The sequence below is a fragment of the Suncus etruscus genome, chromosome 17 (genome assembly GCF_024139225.1).
Source record: "Suncus etruscus isolate mSunEtr1 chromosome 17, mSunEtr1.pri.cur, whole genome shotgun sequence".
Taxonomy (NCBI): domain Eukaryota; kingdom Metazoa; phylum Chordata; class Mammalia; order Eulipotyphla; family Soricidae; genus Suncus; species Suncus etruscus.
Window position 1 is genome coordinate 67,351,057 of NC_064864.1, and position 23,571 is coordinate 67,374,627.

Here is a 23,571-nt window from a genome sequence, read left to right on the forward strand (position 1 = left end):
GAGGAAGTCCCTTCATTTCAGTGGCACAAAACTCAACTTCAGGAAGTCAGTGGGGGAGATTTAATGTACATATTACTTCTGGACATTCTTCTGTGCCTCTGCTTGAGACACTTGTCTATATCTTGACTCACATAGGAAACTTGGCTGTGTTAGGGTCCTTCCTCATGTAAGTAAGAACAGAAACTCTACAACTGTCTCTATTGACTCAAACATTTAGGGGCTCAAGCGAAAGCACAGCAGCTAACGTCAGTTTAGTCCCCAACAAGGGGTGATCATGAGGGCAGAGGCAGGTGTAAATTCTATCACTATCCAGGTCATCATCTTGGTCAAGTCCATTAATGAACTTCTCTATGACTAAGTTTACTCATATGTAAGATGAAAATGAACTAAAAACAGTAATTCAGGTCATTAACTGCTAGCAATTTGGGGGTGGGAGATTTGGGGCCACAGCTGGCAGTGCTTAGGTGTTACTCCTAGATCTGATCTGCACTCAAGAATTACTCCTCGGGGCCGAAGAGATAGCATGGAGGTAAGGCGTTTGCCTTGCATGCAGAAGGACGGTGGTTTGAATCCCGGCATCCTATATGGTCCTCCGAGCCTGCCAGGAGCGATTTCTGAGCGTAGAGTCAGGAGGAACCCCTGAGTGCTGCCTGGTGTGACCCCCCAAAAAAAAAAAAAATAATAATAATAATATAAAATAAAATAAAATAAAATAATAAAGAATTACTCCTGGTGGTTGCTCAGGGGACCATATGGGTGCTAGAGATCAAACCTGGTTGACCACTTGCAAAGCGAGTGCCCTGCCCACTGTACTCGCATTTATTTAAAAATTAGTTATTTAAACAGTGAACAAAAAAATAGTAAGAATGATAAATAGGGACCAGAGAGATAGCACAGTGATTGGTCATTTGCCTTGCACAAGGGGATCCAGGACAGGCCTTGAGTTCTTGAGTTCGATCCCAGGCGTCCCATATAGTCCCTGAGCTAGGAGTGATTTCTGAGCACATACCTAGAAGAAACCCCTGAGCATCACCGGGTGTGGCCCCCAAAGAAACAACAACAACAAAAAAGAATGATAAATGAGAGGCCGAAGAAATAGCATGGTTGTAGGGCATTTGCCTTGCATATAGAAGGATGGTGGTTCGAATCCCGGCATCCCATATGGTCCCCCAAGCCTGCCAGAAGTGATTTCTGAGTGCAGAGCCAGGAGTAACCCCTAAGTGCAGCCGGGTGTGACCCAAAAACCAAAAACCAAAAAAAATAATAATAATAAATGAAATAAAATTACTTATTTACCAATCAGTTAAAACTTGTCATCAAAAGAGAAAATCAAATGCAATACCAAAGGCCCTAATGGGGTACTTATCACATGTGGTATATAAAAATAACAGAGTGAGGGCCCGGAGAGATAGCACAGCGGCATTTGCCTTGCAAGCAGCCGATCCAGGACCAAAGGTGGTTGGGGGCCCGGAGAGATAGCACAGCGGTGTTTGCCTTGCAAACAGCCGATCCAGGACCAAAGGTGGTTGGTTCGAATCCCGGTGTCCCATATGGTCCCCCATGCCTGCCAGGAGCTATTTCTGAGCAGACAGCCAGGAGTAACCCCTGAGCACCGCCGGTGTGACCCAAAAACTAAAACAAAAAAACAACAAAAAAAAAAACCAAAGGTGGTTGGTTCGAATCCCGGTGTCCCATATGGTCCCCCGTGCCTGCCAGGAGCTACTTCTGAGCAGACAGCCAGGAGTAACCCCTGAGCATCGCCGGGTGTGGCCCAAAAAACAAACAAACAAACAAACAAAAAAAAAATAACAGAGTGAGGGGCCTGAGAGACAGCATGGAGGTAAGGCGTTTACCTTTCATGCAGGTCATTGGTTCGAATCTCGGTATCCCATATAGTCCCCCGAGCCTGCCAGGAGCGATTTCTGAGCGTGGAGCCAGGAGGAACCCCTGAGTGCTGCCGGATGTGACCCAAAAACCAAAAAAATAAAAAAATAAAAAAATAACGGAGTGAAGAGAGAGATGGGGCTGGTGAGTCCAGTGGGGATGTTGCTTGCCTTGCCTGTGACTGACCCAAGGTTCAATCCCCAGCATCCCGTATGGTGCCCTGAGTCCTGCTAGGTGGGGCCCCAAAACAAAACAAAGCAAAAGAAGTAAAATCAATACTGACACATCTACTTCAGGGGGCCGGAGCGACAGCCCAGAAGGCAGGGCATCTGCCTTACACATGGCCAACCCAGGTCTGATCCCTGGCATCTCATAGGGTCCCCCCAGCCTGACAGGAGTGATTTCTGAGTGCAGAGCCAGAAGGAACCTCTGAGCACCTCAGTGTGGGCCAAAAGTTAAAAAAAAAAAAAAATGGGCCCGAAGAGATAGCACAGCAGCATTTGCCTTGCAAGCAGCAGATTCAGGACCAAAGGTGGTTGGTTCGAATCCCGGTGTCCCATATGGTACCCCATGCCTGCCAGGAGCTATTTCTGAGCAGACAGCCAGGAGTAACCTGTGAGCAACGCTGGGTGTGGCCCCCCCCCCCAAAAAAAAAAAAAAGAGTGAGAAAAAGAAAAACTATCTACCCTTTTCATCTAGAACCAGAAATCTAGCTGGGCCAATAATACTAAGAATGACAGTGGCATGCTTTAGCACATGCCTTATACCGAGATCATCTGCCTCCTGGACCAGGTCAGAATATCACAGTGGACAGAAAAGCGATCTGCCTAATGGGACCTTTTCTCTGGCAAACGATACCATGGGGAAACTTCTTATGGGCTCTTTCTACTTCCAACGCCTAACGTTCAGAATCTTGGCCACAATACCAGGCTGCAGCTAGAACTGCTTTCAAAATTCTAGTAGCCAAATTGTCTATGGTACTCTTTACCTTATTTATCTTAAAGATGGTCTTCTCAAATAGCACTGAGTCAGTACAAAAGGCACCTGCATCCCAATTCACTTTTAACTTCCTGGATTTCAACAACATACTATAATGGATAGTGTGAAATAAAAATAAGCGAGGTATCCAAGAACAACAAAAATAGAGAATGTCTCCCACAGTACCTCTAATCTGTGTGATGCATTCGCAGGTAAAGGTTCAAATATAAAGTCTTCGAGTGACTTGGGCTGGTTTGACTTGGTCTTTGATGAGAGCAAAGGCTGTGGCTCAGAGTCTCCCACAGAGTTCTGCTGTGCGAGTTTTAGCCTTTTCCTTTCCTTCCGCATCTCCTTGGCTTTCCGACATGGAGGCTTACTCAAATCTGGCCCTTTGCCTGGGAAAAGTTGCAGATGTAGATCAATCTGCCACATCTGGCAGATTTTCTCAAGTCTCAAATATTCAACAGAGAAACCCAGAGGACTCCACTAGCTAAGTCGAGCTATTGGTGCTCTGGGAAGCTGCACTGATCCCAAAGTTCTACCTGAGAAGCAGGAGATGTCAGGGGCCAGAGCGATATTCCAATGGGGAGGGTGCTTACCTTGCAAGTGGCCAATCTGGGTTGAATCCCGGCATCCCAAACACCACCAACCCCTCAAACACCACCAGGAGTGATGCCTCACTCAGAGCTAGATAAACCCTTGAGCATTGCCAGGTATGGCAAAAATAAATTAAAAATTTCAAAAATTAAGTAGCAGGAACTGACAAAGAAAGTTAACAATGGAAGTCAGGCAACCTTTACAATTGAAAAAATCATTTTTTTTTAAATATGAACTTCTGAGGGCCAGAGCGAAAACACAGCTGGTAGGGAATTTGTCTTACACGCAGCCAACCCAGGCTCAATCCCCAGCATCCCATAGGGTTCCCTGAACTGGCCAGAAATAATTCCTAAATGCAAAGTCAGGAGTGGCCCTCAAGTATCGCTGGATTTGGGGTCGGAGTGGTGGCGCAGGGCATAAGGCGTCTGCATTGCGCAAGCTAGCCTAGGACGGACTGAGGTTCCAATCCCCAGCACCCCATATGGTCCCCCAAGCCAGGAGCGATTTCTGAGCATATAGCCAGGAGTAACCCCTGAGCATCACCAGGTGTGGCCCAAAACAACAAACAAACAAACAAAAAGTATCACTGATGTGGCCCAAAAAACAAAAAAGGAAAGAATAATAAAGAAAAATGGATACTCCTGGCTTTGAGCTCAGAAATCACTCCTAGTAGGCTCAGACTATATAGGATGCCGGGAATTGAACCAGGATTCATCCTGGGTTCACCACATACAAGGCAAACACCTTACTGTTATCACTCCAGCCCATTAGAAATTTTTTAATATTCGGGGCCAGAGAGATAGCATGGAGATAAGGCATTTGCCTTTCATGCAGGAGGTCATTGGTTCGAATCCTGGCGCCCCATATGGTCGTCGTCGTCGTCGTCGTCGTCGTCCCCCCCCCCCCCCCCCCCCCCCCGTGCCTGCCAGGAGCAGTTTCTGAGCCTGGAGGCAGGAATAACCCCTGAGCACTGCCAGGTGTGACCCAAAAACCAAAAAATAAAATAAAATAAAATAAAATAAAAAAAGAAATTTTTTAATATTCTTTAAATCAATGAGAAGACCAAGGACCATATTGCCTGGAGCACCAAGAACATTGTGTCAGACAATTTTAGTCTGCCCAGAGGTCACCCCCAACCCCCCATACCTGGCTTGGGGACTGATGGTGCTTTAACTAACTGTGATGGTTCCCCCGAAGCCAACTTGTCACCGAGGTCCTGAGGCTCCTGGCTTGTAGGGGCACACTTCCCCTTCTGCTTTGCATCACTCTCTAAGCTGCTTCTGACGTCATCACTGAGGGTTTTCAGGTCGCACTGTAGGTCCAATTTATTTATTAACGCAAAATCCCCAGCCACAGCATCCTCCACCGAGGGCTCCATGGGCTCATCTGCAAAGAAGAAGAAATCAAGAGTTTTTTCACCAGGAGCCAGAGTGATAGCACAGTGGTAGGGCATTTGCCTTGAGTACAGCCAAGCCGGGATACACCTGAGTTCAATCCCCAGCATCCCATATGATCCCCCAAGCCTGGCAGGAGCAATTTCCGAGCACAGAGCCAGGAATAACCCCTGAGCACCACCAGGTGTGGCACACACACACACACACACACACACACACACACACACAAATAATAATCTTTCCACCAGGCCAGCTGCCTACAGTAATAAGACAGACCCAGAAAACACATTTCCTGAATTCAGAGAAACTCACTGTGTCCCTAAAATCCACTCTCACTCCCTCAAGATTAAAAGAGCGTGAGTTAAGACGAATCATCCAAGAAAGAAGATGGCCTGCATCTATTTCTGAACTTGGCTGCATTGTGTGTTGCAAGTTCTATGCCACAGAAGCACAGATCAGATGTATGTCCTGTTTCTAATAGCCACATACTAGGGCCCGAATGAGAATATAGTATTTGCCTTGCATGTAGACAACCGGGTCTGATCTCTGGCACCTCATCTGGTCTTAATCCCTGAGTGCAGAGCCAGGAGTAAGCCCTGAGAACTGCCAAAGCTAAAAAAATTAATGAATGATAAATTATCAGTAGAGTTTAGTATTTGTTAACTTTACTCCACTTTTGTCATGAATAGGGAAGTTATAAGGGTTATAAATTCAATTTGAGGGCCTGGAGAGATAGCACAGTGGCATTTGCCTTGCAAGCAGCCGATCCAGGACCAAAGGTGGTTCGAATCCCAGTGTCCCATATGGTCCTCCGTGCCTGCCAGGAGCTATTTCTGAGCAGACAGCCAGGAGTAACCCCTGAGCATTGCCGGGTGTGGCCAAAAACCAAAAATAAATAAATAAATTCAATTTGAGTAAAGCTTAAAACCATATATTTTATGATAAGGACCTTTAACTTAAGATGGCCAAAGCAGGACTTTATATATGTGCTCTAAAGAGAATTATAAGAGAGCGGGAGTGAGAGCAAAGCAGATAGGGTGTTTGCCTTGCACACAGCTGACCTAGTTTCGATTTCCATATAGTCCCCTAAGCCTGGCAGATGTGATTCCTCAGCGCCGAGCCAGAAGTAACCCCTGAGCACTACTAGGTGTGATCCAAAAACAAAACAAAACAAAACAAAACAAAAGGAGAGAGAGAGAGAGAGAATTATGAGTTTTATTTATTTTTCTGATATTAAAGGTTACTTATCAAGACTTGTTTCCGTTAACTTGCAAAAATAAAAATGGGAACTTAAGTCCTGTGAAGTTATAACCATATTCCTGCAATGCAAGCTAGATGATCAAATTTAATATTAATATTAAGTAATTGAATTGAATAATTGGATATAGGGCCCGGAGAGATAGCATAGTGGCGTTTGCCTTGCAAGCAGCCGATCCAGGACCAAAGGTGGTTGGTTCGAATCCCAGTGTCCCATATGATCCCCCGTGCCTGCCAGGAGCTATTTCTGAGCAGACAGCCAGGAGTAACCCCTGAGCACCGTTGGGTGTGGCCCAAAAACCAAAAAAAAAAAAAAAAAAAGAATAATTGGATATTAATTCTGCTGCATGTGGGGGACGAGAGGTGGAGGGGGTGCTCGGGCTTACTTCTGGCTCTGCACTTAGGGATCACTTGGGACAATGCTGGGAGGAAGACCACCTGGGAAGTTGGGAGATTGAACCTGGGTTGGCCATGTGCAAGGCAAGTACTTAACCCGCTATCCCGTCACTCCAGCCCCCCTTACTTGTTTTAGAGGAAATGTGTGGCCCCAAAATTAGGCCCTACCTGCTCCCCACAAGCTGAATGAGTAAAACCCAGAGCAACCTTGGATGTCACGTGCTAAAACTCAAAGAAGCCTGAGGGGAGCTGAGCTGGAGCCACAGAAAGAGCTGAATCACACAGCAGGAAGGAAACAGTCCCCTGGCATTTTCCTGTCATTACATTTAGTTTTGCTCAGTCGCAGTTCCTTAGCCTTATATCCTGACTAGTAACATCACCTCTGAATTCCACTGCACAAACAATACAGTAGCCTAAAAGAAGACAAGGGAAGAGCCAAATGTAACTGTAACATCCTCGATTTACAAATGAACAGCATCTCTCTCAAAGTGTACCTACATATGAATTTTTCAAGCTCTGAACATAGTCCCAACCACTAAAATAAATTTTATACTGATGGACTCACCTAAAAAAAGTCTAATTAAGATTATGTGCAATTAAGGCTAATAAGAGACACAAAATTCTGTCATTGTAATATTCCAACTAACCCCAAATTCTGCCATTCCCAATACTGCAAATGACCTACTGCCCTATGACCCCTGAGCATCTTGGACTCTTTGGAGTGCTAATAGACCCTCGGTCTATTACTGATGGCACATGATGACCAGAAACTTACCTGCCTTAAAACTAAGGTCAAGTAGGGGCCAGGCGGTGGCGCTAGAGGTAAGGTGCCTGCCTTGCCTGCACTAGCCTAGGACGGACCGTGGTTCGATCCCCCGGCGTCCCATATGGTCCCCCAAGTCAGGATCGACTTCTGAGCACATAGCCAGGAGTAACCCCTGAGCGTCACCGGGTGTGGCCCAAAAAAACAAAAAAAAAAAAAAAAAAGAAACTAAGGTCAAGTAGCAAAAGCATTTATCTGAAGTCTTTGGTCTCAACTGTATTCATGTATAAGAGAGCCTATCATTTTAAAAGTTTTATGTTCGGTGTAACAAAACAATTTTCTGGAGCGGAGAGATAGCATGGAGGTAGAGTGTTTGCTTTTCATGCAGAAGAACAGTGGTTCGAATCCCAGCATCCCATATGGTCCCCCAAGCCTGCCAGGAGCGATTTCTGAGTGTAGAGCCAGAAACCAAAAACAATTTTCCTAGGTACTTTAAAAAAACTCATGTCTCCAAAAATTATATTATCAAATTAGTGATTCTTTTTTGTTTCGTTTTGTTTTGTTTCTTTTGGCCACACCCAGCAGCGCTCAAGGGTTACTCCTGGCTCTGTGCTCAGAAATCGCTCCTAGCTCAGGGGATCATACAAGATGCAGGGGATCAAATCCAAGTCTGTCTTGGGTCAGCCTCTTGCAAAGCAAACTACCACTGTGCTATCTCTCTGGCCCCAAATTAATGATTCTTAACTCCTATTAATGTTGCTTTCATGTTTCTGAAAAACAGATGATTAAATTATTGGACCAGAAAGAAAAAGTTAAGTCTTGGAATCAGAGCAATAGCACAGTAGAGAGGGCGTTTGCCTTGCACACAGCTGATCAGGGTTCGATTCCAGGCATTCTATATGGTCCCCTGAGCCTACCAGGAATAATTTCTTTTTTTTTTTTTTTTGGTTTTTGGGCCACACCCGTTTGACGCTCAGAGGTTACTCCTGGCTATGTGCTCAGAAATCGCCCCTGGCTTGGGGGGACCATATGGGAAGCCGGGGGGATCGAACCGCGGTCCGTCCTACGCTAGTGCTTGCAAGGCAGACACCTTACCTCTAGCGCCACCTTCCCGGCCCCAGGAATAATTTCTGAGTGCAGAGCCAGGAGTGGCCCCTGAATGTCATTGAATGTGCCCCACCTCTAAAACAAAACAAACAAACAAACAACAAAAAAAGAATTAACTGGGCCCGGAGAAATAGCACAGCAGCGTTTGCTTTGCAAGCAGCCGATTCAGGACCAAAGGTGGTTGGTTTGAATCCCGGTGTCCCATATGGTCCCCCGTGCCTGCCAGGAGCTATTTCTGAGCAGACAGCCAGGAGTAACCCCTGAGCACTGCCAGGTGTGACCCAAAAACCGAAAACCAAAAAAAAAAAAAGAATTAACTTGCCTTGCCAACTACCTTTTATTACCAGATTATTTACTTTTAAAATAAAGACCTATCAGAGAGATAGTACAGTGGGTAAGAAGCATACCAGATGGTCCCCGAACCTCACCAGGAGTGATCGCTGAGATCAGGAGAGAATCCTGAGTAGCACCATGTGTGGCCCCTAAAACAAAACAAAACAAAACAACCTCCCCAAAAAAACTATTACTGGGACCTTGGGGCTGAGAAGATAGTTCAAAGAGCTGAGTGCAACCCAGGCTTCCAAGCCCAGCTCTGCCCAGGATCCCGGAGTAATAGCAGTAACCACTCAAAAAGGGATTACCCTGGGCAAGGGGAGTCATTGGCAGGACAGTTGCTTTACCTGCATCTGAACTGAAATTTGACTCTGTCCTAAAAAAACAATCCTGTCTATACTAGATCTAAGCATCTGTTTCTCTTGAGAGAATTTCTCTCTCCCTATTTATTTTATAAGGATCTTATTAGAACCTAGATTAAGAGTTGTTGAATAATTTTGAGGGAAAAAAGTTCAATAAACTCTAGGAAATCACACCATTTTAAAGGGTACTCCTTCTTCCCAGGCTAGACTTTTCCTGGCACAACTTCCAGAAATCTGAGATCTGGGGACTGCTCGTGACAGTAGTAACAATGCTACTAGCAACTATAGAGTACTAGCACAGCAGCATTACTCCACTGGAATGCTAGGGTAATAATTACCCACTGCAGAATTACCAACTGACAGGAGTACCAATAACCCCATTCCCTACCTTTCTTTAGAAAATAAAAGGGAGTACCCCAGAGAGATCCATGGATTAAAAGTGATTTTTAAAACCTCATCTTCACTTACCCTCACAATGTCCCTGGCAAACTTCCCCATTAGTCAGAAATCTCAACATTTTTTTCAAAACCTTCTTGTGGGACTTGGATGGCTGAAATTGTAGAGGCCGGCACCTAAGGAAGCAAAAATAAACAGTGGAAAATGTAAAAGAAAACTCAGGAGGAATAAAGTCCTTCTTGAAAAGTATCTAGTACAAGGAAGGAATGTTAATGCCTATAATTTGGAGGTGAAGATGAGGCTTAAGGTAGCCTTCAGGGGCTGAAGCAATAGAGCAACAGGTGTTAAGGCACTTGCTTTATTTATTTATTTATTTATTTATTTACTTATTTATTTATTTTGGTTTTTGGGTTACACCTGGCAGCACTCAGGGATTACTCCTGGTTCTACACTCAGAAATTGCTCCTGGCAAGCTCGGGGGACCATATGGGATGTCGGGATTCGAACCTCCATCCTTCTGCATGCAAGGCAAAGTCCCCTGAGCACAGAGCCAGGAATGAGTACTGAACACCTGTTTTGGGGGTGGCCCAAAAACAAACAAACAAAGGTAGTCAGTCCCAAAAAAGCTCAGTCCTGGCCGGAGGGGTTATAAATACAACAAGTAGGGGAATTGACCCAGTGCAATACCTGGCACCTCATATGGTCTCTTGAGCACCACCAGGAGTAAGCTTTGAGCACAGAACCAAGAGTAAAATCTGGGTTCTGCTGGTGGGATCCAAAATAGGAGAAAAAAAAAATAAAGTTTAAAGTCCTAAGCTGGGGACGAAGTGGTAGCACAGCGGTAGGGCATTTGTCTTGCACGAAGCTGACCCAGCATGGACACGGGTTCTGGTTTGATCCCCAGCATCCCATATGGTCCCTGAGCCAGGAGCAATTTCTGAGCGCCTAGCCAGGAGTAAACCCTGAGCATTACTAGGTGTGCCCCCCCCCCCCACACCAAAAAAAAAAAGCAATTCTAAGACTAAAGAAATAATCTAGTAGGGAGGATGCATGCCTTATATGCGGCCAACCAGGGTTCAGTCCTCTACATCCCATCCTGCCCCCAGGCCGTACCACAAGTAATCCCTGGGCACTGAGCCATGAGTTAGCCCTGAGAAACTCCAGGTGAAACCCCAAAACAAATAAAAATGTTTGAGTATAATGACATCAAACATTTTCAAAAATGCAAAGTCTGAAAAATGGGGCCGGGCGGTGGTGCTAGAGGTAAGGTGCCTGCCTTGCCTGCTCTAGCCTAGGATGGACCGAGGTTCGATCCCCGGCATCCCATATGGTCCCCCAAGCCAGGAGTGACTTCTGAGTGCATAGCCAGGAGTAACCCCTGAGCATCACCAGGTGTGGCCCAAAAAAAAAAAAAAAAAAAAAAAAAAGAATCAAGCAAAGTCTGAAAAATAAACTAATCAGCACATAAATAGAATCAGCTCCTTAAAAGGGAAAAAAAAATCTTTCTTTTCTTCCTTATAAAGAATACCCCCTTAGAATGGAAGTTACATTTTAAAAGAAGCAAGATTTGCTACAATATCCACAGGGGCCAGCGTGAGAGCACAGTGGTAAGGCTTTTTGCCTTGCATGCAGCCAACACAGGACGGACCCCAGTTTGAATCCCAGCATCCCATATGATCCCCCGAGTCTGCCAGGAGCAACTTCTGAGCACATAGCCAGGAGTGACCAAAAAACAAACAAACAAACAAAAGAATATCTACAATCTTCATGCCCCTTGAGATTACATTCCTACAAATCCAAACTCTTACCTTTGGAGCTGAAAGATAGCACAGCAGCAGGCCATTTGTCTTGCATGTGGCCGACCTGGGATGACCAGGATTCGATTCCTGGCATCCCATGTGGTCCCCCACCCTACCAGGAGTGATTTCTGAGCACAGAGCCAGGCGTAGCCCCTGAATGCCACCAAGCATGGACCAAAAACAAAACAAACAAACAAAACTCTTACCTTATTGTATACTGAGGGCAACAGGTCTGGTTCATGACAGGTTTGTACACATATTTCCCGCTTCTAAAATTAAAAAATAGTTTTTAATTTTTACACAATCTTCTTATGTATCAAAGTCCTAAGGGAAAATAGGCACAAAGTAATGGGGGGGGGGGGAGAAACTGAATCAACTCTGTGCAAAAAATTCTTGCAGCTAAATGAAGATTGATGAAGCTCATTATAATCCAATCTCCACATCTGCAGAGAGTTGAAGTTTCCTAATAAACATCTTTAATAAAGAAACAAATGCATCTTCCCATATACACAAACCTATACACATGCACAGATGGTGTCATTTTTTAAAATGCTCTTAAATAATTCTTTCCGAGGCCGGAGAGATAGCATGGAGGTAAGGTGTTTGCCTTTCATGCAGGAGGTCATCAGTTCAAATCCCGGCATCCCATATGGTCCCCCGTGCCTGCCAGGAGCAATTTCTGAGCCTGGAGCCAGGAATATCCCCTGAGCACCGCCGGGTGTGACCCAAAAAACACACACACACACAAAAATAATAATAATTCTTTCCAACAAAAGGGAAATAGGTTAAAAGCAAACAAAGCATTCAATGACAAGCTGCAGCAGGAGCATCTTCGTCATTGTGAGTTTTACCTTCGCCATCCCCGGTCGATCAGATCCTGATAATCCTGTACCGTCAGGGAATGTGCCCACATCCCTGGAAAAGCAAAACAGTGTTCATGAGAGATGCTAAACCTGTTGCTTTTTCTAATTCAAAGTTTGTTTGTTTGTTTTTGGTTTTTTTGGTTTTGGTTTCTGGGCCACACCCGGTGACACTCAGGAGTTACTCCTGGCTATGCGCTCAGAAATTTCTCCTGGCAAATACTATGCCTTCAATGTTTAAGGAGTCACATAAATCTCATGGCTTTAGGTTGCTTTGTGTACTGCTAAGAAATGTTATATAATGTACAACAATCTGGGGACTTGTGGACAAAGTAATTGTACATGGGTTCTGCCTTATTTTTCTTAATGTTCTTTGACTTTAAGTTCAATATTTAGGTGTCAGCAAGGGGATTTCTTCTGAGAACTCTGTTTATGGGAGATTGTCCTTTCACTGTAACTTTACCTTGTCTTCTTTGCATCATTGTTCTCATGATTAAAAATAAAAAATTAATAAAAAAAAAAAAAAAAAAAGAAATTGCTCCTGGCTTGGGGAACCATATGGGACGCCAAGGGATCAAACTACAGTCATTCCTAGGCTAGTTCGGGTAAGATGGTAAGTGTGGGGCCGGAGAGATAGCATGGAGGCAATGTGTTTGCTTTGCATGCAGAAGGATGGCGGTTCGAATCCTGGCATCCCATATGGTCCCCCGAGCCTGTCAGGAGTGATTTCTGAGCGTAGAACCAGGGATAACTCCTGAGCGTAGCTGGGTTTGACCCAAAACCCAAAAAAAAAAAAAAAAAAAGAGATGGTAAGTGCAACATCGGGGGACCATATGGGCAAGGCAATGGGCAAGGCAATGGCAAGGCAAGTGGTAAGCCACTTGCGCCACTGCTCCGGCCCATGGGATTTTTTTAATAGAAGTATTTAAGTTAGGGTTATAGTTTAGTGGCAAGGCACTCGCCTTACATGTGTGTGCCTTGAATTTGATGCCTGGCATCCCATGTCAGCAGAAGAAGAAGAAGAAGAAGAAGAAGAAGAAGAAGAAGAAGAAGAAGAAGAAGAAGAAGAAGAAGAAGAAGAAGAAGAAGAAGAAGAAGAAGAAGAAGAAGAAGAAGAAGAAGAAGAAGAAGAAGAAGAAGAAGAAGAAGAAAAGAGAGAAATTATGAGGTTATGGCAGGTAGGGCTCTCTTTTTTCTCAGGTCCAACGGAAGTACATTCCCACTTCATAAATTCACCCAAGTACCCAGGACCAATGAATGACTGAGTCTAGAGGCAGGAGTAAGCCCTGTAATTAGCCAATTGTGGTTCAAACTTTCCTCAAAATAAGTAAATAAATAAATGTAATATTTAGGCAAAAAATAGCTAATGATAGAAAAAAGAATAACAAAATATGGCCATTTGAATTCAAAAAAATTAAACATGCTAAAGTGATTACATTTAACTCAGATCCAGTCTATAGTGCATACATCCATACCTCACTGTAATAAGAACTTCAGTTTTTCGCAGCGTCAGAAGTAGAACCCTGGGCCTCAACACATCCCAACCCCCTACATCAGAGATCCTAAGAGATCCCCTGATTGATGAAAGAGAAAAACTCAAGAGCACATGATTTCTAGTATACATAAATTCTCACAATGTTTACATGCTGTCCAGCATGGTCTGAAAAGATGAAAACAGAAAGATAAAAACTGTGGCAGTATTTTTATTGTTGTTGTTGTGGTGGTTTTTTGGGCCACACCCAGTGATGCTCCGAGCTTACTCCTGGCTATGCGCTCAGAATTCGCTCCTGGCTTGGGGGACCATGTGGGACGTTGGGGGATCAAACTGTGGTCCATCCGTCCTAGGCTAGTTCTGGCAAGGCAGACACCTTACCGCTCCATGCCACCACTCTGGCCCCAATATTCTTTTTAAATACAGAACGTAAAAGGTATTGAGGCCTTGAGGGATAGTACAGCAAGGAGGGTGCTTGCCTTGCACACAGCAGACCCCAGTTCAACCACAGGATCGCCAGACCCTCCCAGGAGTAATTCTCTGCAGAGCCAGGGGGAAAAAAACAGAGTACTACTGGGTGTGGCAAATAGGGAAAAAAATGTCTACCGAGACTGGAAACTGGACAGGGCCTCATCCAGGACAAGGCCAGTTTCCTAAGCTAAGATCACTCCCTGGGGGCAAAACTCAAGTAATTTAAAAATCACTCTTATGCCAGTCTACCAATAGGCTTGAATGACAACAGAAGCGTGATTAAAACACAAAAAAACAACAAGAAAACAACTGAAACAGAACGAGGTAGAGATGAGATCCACTTGTTGGAGTAGAAATTCACTTGTGGGCCAGACAGATAGCACGAAGGTAAAGCGTCCCATATGGTCCCCCAGAGCCTGCCAGGAGCGATTTCTGAGCATAGAGCCAAGAGTAACCCCTGAGCGCTGCCGGGTGTGACCCAAAAAAACAAAAACAAACCAAAAAAATGGAGTAGAAATTCACTTGTACAGGGGGGAAGGCGCACACAGAGGCAGCCCCAGAGCACTGCCAGGAAAGATCCCTGAGCAACTACCACGCGTAGCCCCAAAAGAAGAGGAAAAAAGCAATTTCCAAGCGGTCAGTTTAAGGAAGAAATACGACAACTTTAAGCCCTAAACCGCTACAAAGTTCCTCTTGGTTCTTGCCGGGAAGAAACACTGTAACGGGGTGACTAGCCTACAAGTTGCAGATGGAAGTGTTAAGTGACTCCTTCTGGCCTGCAACAAACGGATACAAAACTTCAGCCCGAGCCAAAGGGCCCAAGAACCGCCCTAGAGGCTTCCTAGGGAAGCCAGTACCCCCACTGTCCTGTGTGTGTCTTCCTACCCTCCACCCCGCACCCCAGAAACACCTAAAGGACGAACACTTTTTACTCTAGAGCAGAGGGACTCTGCTGGACTCTTCCTGGAGGAGGGCATTTACGAAAAAGGACTGAACGGGGCCCCCACTGGGCTTGTTCACTCCATGGACACCCCCGTTTCCCAGCAGAGTTCGCCTTGAAAGGACAGGATTCCTTCCACCCCGGCCACCCACTTGCCTGCAGGGCAGGAAACCAATCCCGTTTCCTTGACAAGCAAAAATCACCCAGGGAGATCTGAATCCCCACCGAATGGCCGGGGATAGGGTGGAGGGAACCCCGGGTTGTCAGCTGGCTTTGGGGGATGATGCCCCCACGACCCAGAGCTGCTGTCCCGGGACGTGCATGCAGGAGAACGCGGGGGCCGCCGGGGTCCCCCAGATCCGAGATGGGCAGAGATCGGGGCGACCCCTCAGTGCGGGTGGGAGCAATCGGGGCGTCCGCCGCTGCTCCCCAAGGTCCCAAGGTGACCCCAGCTTCCAGGGATCAGGGGTCCCTTGCAGCTCGAGGCTTCCCGAGGAAACAGATGTGACAGCCACAGCCCGGCCCGCGGGGTGTCAATGCAGAACGCACCGGGGTGTGTGCAGCAGGGCCCCGACCCTGCCAGGCCCCAACTGCAGCCCCCCGCCGCTCGCCAGCGCCCTCACCGTGGGAGCGGCTGCCCGACTGGTTCTTGCAGTAGCCGCAGCGGTAGGCGTCCTCGCCATCGAAATACTCCACAATGCTGGGCGAAGCCATAACGCCAGCCGGCCACGCAGGACGGAACCCCGCAGCGCGCCGGGACAAGACCCCGCAGCGAGCGCCAGCAGCTCCGCAGCCGCCGCCCCACAATGCACCGCGCGGCCGGGCCCCCCCCAAGCCCAGCCTAGCCGGGTGGGGCCGGGCGCTGACGCCGCCCGCGCCCTCTTCACTGTGGGCAGCCGCCCACCACCCGACAGCGGCCGCCATCTTTAGTGAGGGAGAGGCCCCGCAGACGGGGCGGGAAGGAGCGCGCAGGGCCCGGGCCGGGGAGCCGGCGAAGGCGGCCTGCGCGCGCAGCCCCGGGGCACGGCGACACTCACCGCACGACGCCTTGCCCTCCGCCTGGCCGCAGTAGCCGCAGGGGTAGCCGGTCCGCGGGCCCTTGTACTCCACCACCGAGGCCATGGCCGCCCGCCGCTCGCGCCCGGCCACGCCTCTCGGCCCCCGGGGGCCGCCCTGGGGCTCGCGCGGGGAGGCGGCGGGGAGGCCTCCCGGGTGCCCTGCTGGGGTCTGTCTGCTCTGGGCCGAGCCTGCCCGTCTTGGGCTCTTCCAGCCCAGGGCCGCCCCAGCCCCCTGTTTGCAGATGGGGAAACTGAGGCTGCACTTTGCACGCACAAACACACACACACACACACACACACACACACACACTTGGGCTCTTCCAGCCCAGGGCCGCCCCAGCCCCCTGTTTGCAGATGGGGAAACTGAGGCTGCACTTTGCACGCACAAACACACACACACACACACACACACACACACACACACACACACACACACACACACACTTGGGCTCTTCCAGCCCAGGGCCGCCCCAGCCCCCTGTTTGCAGATGGGGAAACTGAGGCTGCACTTTGCACACACACACACACACACCATTACCAGACTGGCCATCAGGCCTCTAATGAGAGTGACTTTTTTCTTTTCTTTTCTTTGGGTGAGGGGATTTTGGGGCACACCTGGCGGTGCTCAAGGGTTCCTCCTTGGCTCTGTGCTCAGAAACCACTCCTGGTGGGCTCCAGTGGACCCCTATGGGATGCAGGGGATTGAACTCGGGTCAGTCGGGTGCAAGGCAAATAAATGCCTTCCCCACTGTGCTATCACTCTGGCCCCAGGAGTAACCTCTGAGCACTGCCCCCAAAACAAAACAAAACAAACAAAACAAAACACTTTAAGGGCTAGACTAGAGAGATAGTAATGCGCATTGCACGCATCTGATTACGTGATCTCCAGCACCCCAAACGGGCTTCCCCTCAAACTCCACCCCCACTCCCCATGAGCACCTCCAGGAACAATTCCTGAGTGCTTAGCCAATGGGGAACCCTTGAGCACTGCCCAGTGTGACCTAAAAAAGTGTTTAAGTCACTTTAGTTTCAGCATTCTCATACACAAGACTCACTCTACCTTGGAGCTCAATCCCCAACCCTTACATTTCACTTTTTTTTTTTTTTTTTTTTTTTTTTTTTTTTTTTTTTTTTTTGGTTTTTTTTTGGGCCACACCCGGTAATGCTCAGGGGTTACTCCTGGCTATGCGCTCAGAAGTCGCTCCTGGCTTGGGGGACCATATGGGACGCCGGGGGATCGAACCGCGGTCCGTCCGAGGCTAGCGCAGGCAAGGTAGGCACCTTACCTTTAGCGCCACCGCCCGGCCCACATTTCACTTTTTATTGTGTTTTCGTTGTTGTTGCTTTTGGTTTCGGTTTTGGGTCACACCTGGTAGCACTCAGAGTTACTCCTGGTTCTAGGCACAGAAATCGCTCCCAGCAGGCTCGGGGGAACCATATGGGATGCCGGGATTCGAACCACCGTCCTTCTGCATGCAAGGCAAATGCCTTACCTCCATGCTATCTCTCCGCCCCCAAATTTCACTTTTTAAAGTGCTTCCCAGCACACACATTAGGTCTTAAGCCTTCATACAGTGAGGTAGAGCACATTCTCAGCATATGTTGGATTCTATTTAATCCTTTGCACCCCATACAGTCCCTTAAGTCTTGCCACCAGTGGGCATAGAACTCCCCCCCCCCAAAAAAAGTTAACAAGCAAGCCAGAAATTTACATAGGCTGAATTTATTCAGTCCATGATCTGAGAATTTGCAACCACCATTTTAGGGGGTTTGAGGGGTGGGGGAATTCCTTAGGAGTACCTGCATGGGCCTGATCAGCAGAAGCTCTAAGACAGCCCTGGTCAGTGGTGTTGGTCTCCAGAGCTACACTGGTGACAAGCGTGAGGGTAAAGGAAGACCAGAGGTGCCAGGCAACCAACTCAAGACCTGCAGCATGCAAGACAGACATTACAGCCCCCTGAGGTATGTCCCCCAAACCACTGTCTTAGAGAAGATACAGTACAGAAGCAGTGTTTAAAAATGGGGAACAGGGGGCCCGGAGAGATAGCACAGCGACGTTTGCCTTGCAAGCAGCCGATCCAGGACCAAAGGTGGTTGGTTCGAATCCCGGTGTCCCACATGGTCCCCCGTGTCTGCCAGGAGCTATTTCTGAGCAGCCAGCCAGGAGTAACCCCTGAGCACCGCCGGGTGTGGCCCAAAAACCAAAAAAAAAAAAAAAGGGGGGAACAGGGTTGGAGAGATAGCATGGAGGTAGGGCGTTTGTCTTGCATGCAGGACGGTGGTTTGAATCCCGGCATCCCATATGGTCCCCTAAGCCTGCCAGGAGTGATTTCTGAGCGTAGAGCCAGGAGTAATCCTGAGCACTGCCGAGTGTGACCCAAAAACCAAAAAATAAAAAACAAACAAATAAATAAATACGGGGAACAAGGGGCAGGAGCGATAGCAAAGCGGTAGGACGCTTGCCTTGCATGTGGCTAACCTAAGACGAACTACAGTTCGATCCCCCAGTGTCCCATATGGTCCCCCAAGCCAGGAGCGATTTCTGAGCGCATAGGAGTGACCCTTGAGCGTCACCAGCTGTGGCCCAAAAACAAAAACAAAAACAAAAAAAAAGGAGGTGGGACTAGAGCGCATAGTAGGTAAGGAAACTGCACACAGCTTATCTGGGTTTGATCCCCAGCTCTGAATGAGGCCCTGGAACCACACTAGGAGTGAACCATGAACACAGACTCAGGAGTAAACCTTGATTGAGCACAGCCTGGATTGCCACACACACACACACACACACACACACACACACACACACACACACACCAGAAAAATAGGAGTATCTCCTTTCCAAATCTAATAGTATTGTAAACACTATAACAGTAGAATTTTGACCTAAAAAAGAATAAAATCATTTTCCCACCACGCTAGTGTATTCCTTTCTCTTTTATTTTGCACTGACTGATAAATTGGCCTCTTGCCTTAGAGTTTCCCTAGTCAACAATAAAACTGGTTAGAGGCCAGAGCCATAGCACAGTGGGGAGGGTGTTTGTCTTGCACCTGGCCAATCCAGTTTTGATCTTGGCATCCGAGGCCAGAAATGATTCCTAAGCACAGAGCCAGTTGTAATCACTGAACACCTCCAGGTAAGACCTAAAAACAACAAACATTAAAATCAATAAAACATGTTTTTTACTTCAGCATCTAAAAATGTAAAATCATGAAACTTGAAACCCTTGAGCTTAGGAGGTCTCCTTCCTAGGCAGGGAGAAGAGGTTGCTAAGTGGTTGAGTAATTGATGTGACCAGGCAAGGGAAGCCAAGTGCTCTTACCAGCAGAAAGTTCTCAAAGGCCCCACCTTTCTCTAGTGCTTCCACTCCTAGATTTGAGAATCCTCAGTACTTCTGTTTGAGATGGACCCTGGGATTGCTCATTAGGGGTGAGGGCTCTGGGAGACCATATCAGTTGCTGAAGGAAGGTCTGAGTTTGAGCCCCGACAGCAAGGAGTGGGGACCACTGCCCTCTTGTTCATGATGACTGGCCTGATATCTTTTCCCTGGGCCATCTATTATATTTTATTATTATATTTTTTACCCCTGGCCTATCTTTTTTTTATTATTTGTTTTGGGCCACACCCAGTGGTGCTCAGGGGTTACTCATGGCTTTGCACTCAGAAATCACTCCTGGCAGACTTGGGGGTTGCTGGAGATTAAACCTGAGTCAGCCGGATGCAAGGCAAATGTCCTACCCACTGTGCTGTTTATTGCTCTGGCCCCATCTGTCATTTTAAACAAGAGGAAGGGCCTGTGGAGAGAAAAGGTCTTAACCTTTTTGGACGTAGGATCCTTTCCTGTTTATTTTCTGTGCCTTTACAGCCAGGGCACTCCTTAGTCATTATCAACCTTAAATAATAATGAGAAGAGGCAGAGTCTTAGTCATCACAGGAACTTTATAGGGAATTGGAAAAAAAAAAAAAAAGAGCCTATAGAGGACAAGTAAGATCAGGAAACAAGATCAGGAAACCCATGAGAGACATGAAAACAGAAAAGTGGCAGAATAAGATGAAAGAGAAAAAATACTAAGGTTAGACAAAAATCTTGAAAAGGTGGGAAAAGGCCCTTAACTCTTTGTTTGTTTGTTTGTTTTTGGGTCACACCCGGCAGTGCTCAGGGGTTACTCCTGGCTGTCTGCTCAGAAATAGCTCCTGGCAGGCACGGGGGACCCTATGGGACACCAGGATTCAAACCAACTACCTTTGGTCCTGGATCGGCTGCTTGCAAGGCAAACGCCGCTGTGCTATCTCTCCAGGCCCGGCCCTTAACTCTTAAGAGCAGAGAGGCTAAAAATTACACTGAACTTTTCAGGAAAGTAAGGAGCCAGTGCCATAGTGTAGTGGGGAGGGTACTTGCCTTGCATTTAGCCAACCAGGGTTTGATCCCCAGCACCACCACAAGGTCCCCCAAGCCTGTCTGGAGTAAGTCCTGAGTGCAGAGCCGAGAGTAACCCCTGAGAACCATTGGAGGTGGCTAAAAGATTTCTATTTGGGAGCCACCACGCCTTCCCCACGTACTGCTTCTCACAATTGTAGAGATGAAGCTCTTTTTTTTTTAATGGTCATACTAGTCCAGGGATTGGGCTCAAACAGTAGAGCACATGCTCTCTGGGTGAGGGCCTGGTTGGGTCCCTGACTGGCCTGTAGAAAGCTGAACACTGCCTAGAGGGATGCTGGATCCCTAGTACTGCTGGATGTGGTGCCTATATAAAATATACATAGAGGGCCAGTGTTATGTATGTAAACATTTCCATAATATTATTGTTACTGATCCTACCTAATCAATAATTGTGCCCTACCCTAGGGTGTGACCTGGCATTCTGCTCCCACCCTAGGGTGGTACCTGATTCGGATGTATAAAAGCAAGGGTCTGTGGAAGGCTGGGGCTTTTTTCTGGGGCTGATACTGGGTCTTTTTGCTTCAGCCATATCCACTGAATAAAGCTGATATCTACTGAAGCCTGACTGCCTGTTAGCTTTTTACCCACCGCAGAACTGCCGGCTGAGGGGCCGGCATGGTGGCACCTAGAGGTAAGGTATCTGTCTTGCCAGCGCTAGCCTAAGACAGTCCGTGGTTCGATCCCCCGGCGTCCCATATGGTCCCCCAAGCCAGGAGCAACTTCTGAGCGCATAGCCAGGTGTGGCCCAAAAACCAAAAACCAACCCCCCCCCAAAAAAAAAAAAACCACCAACTGAACAGGGTGGCAGACATGTAGTCCAAGCTGGAGGAGAAAGACCTCATCCTTCACATCCTTCATCCCTCCATCAGCCAGTCGCATCAAGAGCTGTTATGCAACAAGCCAGAGCAATAGCAATAGCAGATAAGGCACTTGCCTTGAATGCAGCTCATTCGAGTTCACCACAGATGGTCTCCCAAGTCTATCAGGAGTGAGCCCTGAGTAAAGAGGCAGGATAAAACTTGAGTATCACTATATGTGTCCCCCAAAGATTATAATAAAGAGGGGAACCAGAGAGATAACATGGAGGTAAGGCGATTGCCTTTCATGTAGAAGGTCGGTGGTTCTAATCCCAGCATCCCATATGGTCCCCCGTGCCTGCCAGGGGAGATTTCTGAGCAGAGCTAGAAATAACCCCTGAGCGCTGCCGGGTGTGACCCAAAAACCAAAAAAAAAAAAAAAAATTATATATGTGTATCTGTATTTTGTATAATCATGTACCTGTATTTTGACCCAAAAACCAAAATATATATATGTGTGTGTGTATCTATGTTTTATATAATCATGTATCTATATTTTTCTTTAGAAAATAAAATCAAGGGGCTGGAGAGATAGCATGGAGGTAAGGCGTTTGCCTTTCATGCAAGAGGTCATTGGTTCGAATCCCAGCGTCCCATATGGTCCCCCGTGCCTGCCAGGAGCAATTTCTGAGCATGGAGCCAGGAGTAACCCCTGAGCACTGCCGGGTGTGACCCAAAAACCACCAAAAAAAAAAAAAAAAAAAAAAAAAAAAAAAAAAAAAAAAAAAAATAAAATCAAAATATAGATACATGATTATTTGCTAGCAAGGAATCCTCATGTTTGCTTCAGAAAAAGCCAAGTCTAGTCTTGCTAACAGTCTGTTTCAATTTCATTTACTATCTTAAAAGCTCTTAGTGTTATCTCCAGGAATTAGTCTTTGGTCCTCAGCCCCAGCTTCTCCTATCAGGAAAGAAACAATTTGACAACATAGTTCCAGAAAGTCTCTGAGTTGCAGAATACTTGCCTGTATATATGATATTCCTAGATTAATCACCAAAAAGTAAAAAGAATTTTTTTGGTTTGGCGTCCAGGGGTTACCCCTAGCTCTGTGCTCAGAAATCGCTCCTGGCAGCTCTGGGACCATATGGAAAGCTGGGATTCAACCTCTGGCCCCCAAGTAAAAAGAAATTTTTAAGTTTTTTTTTTTTTGTAAGCCCTAGAGATGTGGGGCTTACTCCTGACTGTGCTCAGGCTCAGGGATCACTCTTCTTTTGCTTGTTTTTGGGCCACACCTGGTGATGCTCTGGGGCACAGGGGGATCGAACCACTGTCTGTCCTAGGTTAGCGCATGTGAAACAAATGCCCTATTGCTTGCGCCACCTTTCCGGCCACAGAGATCACTCTTGTGCTGCTCAGGGAAACAGCTGTTAAGATGGCACTGTGTTCGGTTACCTACAAGACAGGTACCTTACTACCTCTGCGGCTTTTATAGAAAAATAGAAATTGGGAGCTGGAAAGATAATACAGCAGATAAGGAGATTGCCTTACACACAACACACACACACACACACACCCCGAGTTTGTGCTCATTTCCCCCCCAAAAAAATCACTTTTTGTTTGGTTTTTGGGTCACACCCGGCAGTGCTCAGGTACTCCTGGCTCTATGCTCAGAAATCACTCCTGGCAGGCTCGGGGGACCATATGAGATGCAGATTCGAACCACTGTCCTTCTGAACTCAAGGCAAATGCCCTACCTCCATGCTCGCTCTCCAGTCCCAAAAATCACTTTCATGACCTGATATTTGTGACCCTTTGATTGGGGGGTAGGGGAGGAGGGTTGGGCCACACCTGGCAGTGCCCAGGGCATATTTCTGGCTCTGTGCTCAGTCAGGAGTGAGTACTAGCAATGTCTTGCATATATTTCATCTATGGTACCAGATGGTACAGGGCTTGATCACAAAGAAAACAAGTGCCTTAAGCCCTATCAGCAGCAGGGCACAGTGGCCACATGTCTGGAATCCCCAAGTCATGCATGACAGGGACAGAGAAGGGATGCCTAGATTTGCTGCACTGCCTCATGGCTCATGAGCTGGCATGGGGCCCAGAAAGCCTGTTCCAGAAGCTCAGTGGGGTGAGCACAGAACTCAGACCCCGGGGACAAAACAGGAATGCTGGGAAGGGGTGTGTCCTTGCTCGCACAGGTGGCATAGCTGGCTGAGCTGGTGTGTAGTGGTGCTGACACTGAAC

At 47.2% G+C, this 23,571-nt stretch overlaps 1 protein-coding gene across 4 annotated transcripts in view; it reads right to left on the reverse strand.

The window, feature by feature from the left end:
- Nucleotides 1-16,151, reverse strand: part of ATE1 (arginyltransferase 1) — a 90,572-nt gene extending 74,421 nt beyond the window's left edge. For 2 of the 4 annotated variants that reach the window (XM_049764471.1, XM_049764472.1), the window contains exons 1-6: nucleotides 16,067-16,151; nucleotides 12,118-12,181; nucleotides 11,473-11,535; nucleotides 9,540-9,643; nucleotides 4,606-4,845; nucleotides 3,049-3,257 (exon numbers count right to left, since the gene is read on the reverse strand). In XM_049764471.1, coding sequence (XP_049620428.1) covers nucleotides 3,049-3,257; nucleotides 4,606-4,845; nucleotides 9,540-9,643; nucleotides 11,473-11,535; nucleotides 12,118-12,181; nucleotides 16,067-16,151 — 765 coding nt within the window. Of the gene's footprint in view, nucleotides 1-3,048; nucleotides 3,258-4,605; nucleotides 4,846-9,539; nucleotides 9,644-11,472; nucleotides 11,536-12,117; nucleotides 12,182-15,652; nucleotides 15,742-16,066 lie in introns of those variants that run through there. The other 2 variants (XM_049764473.1, XM_049764474.1) reach the window with 1 other exon arrangement.
- Between the last annotated feature and the right edge of the window lie 7,420 nt (nucleotides 16,152-23,571).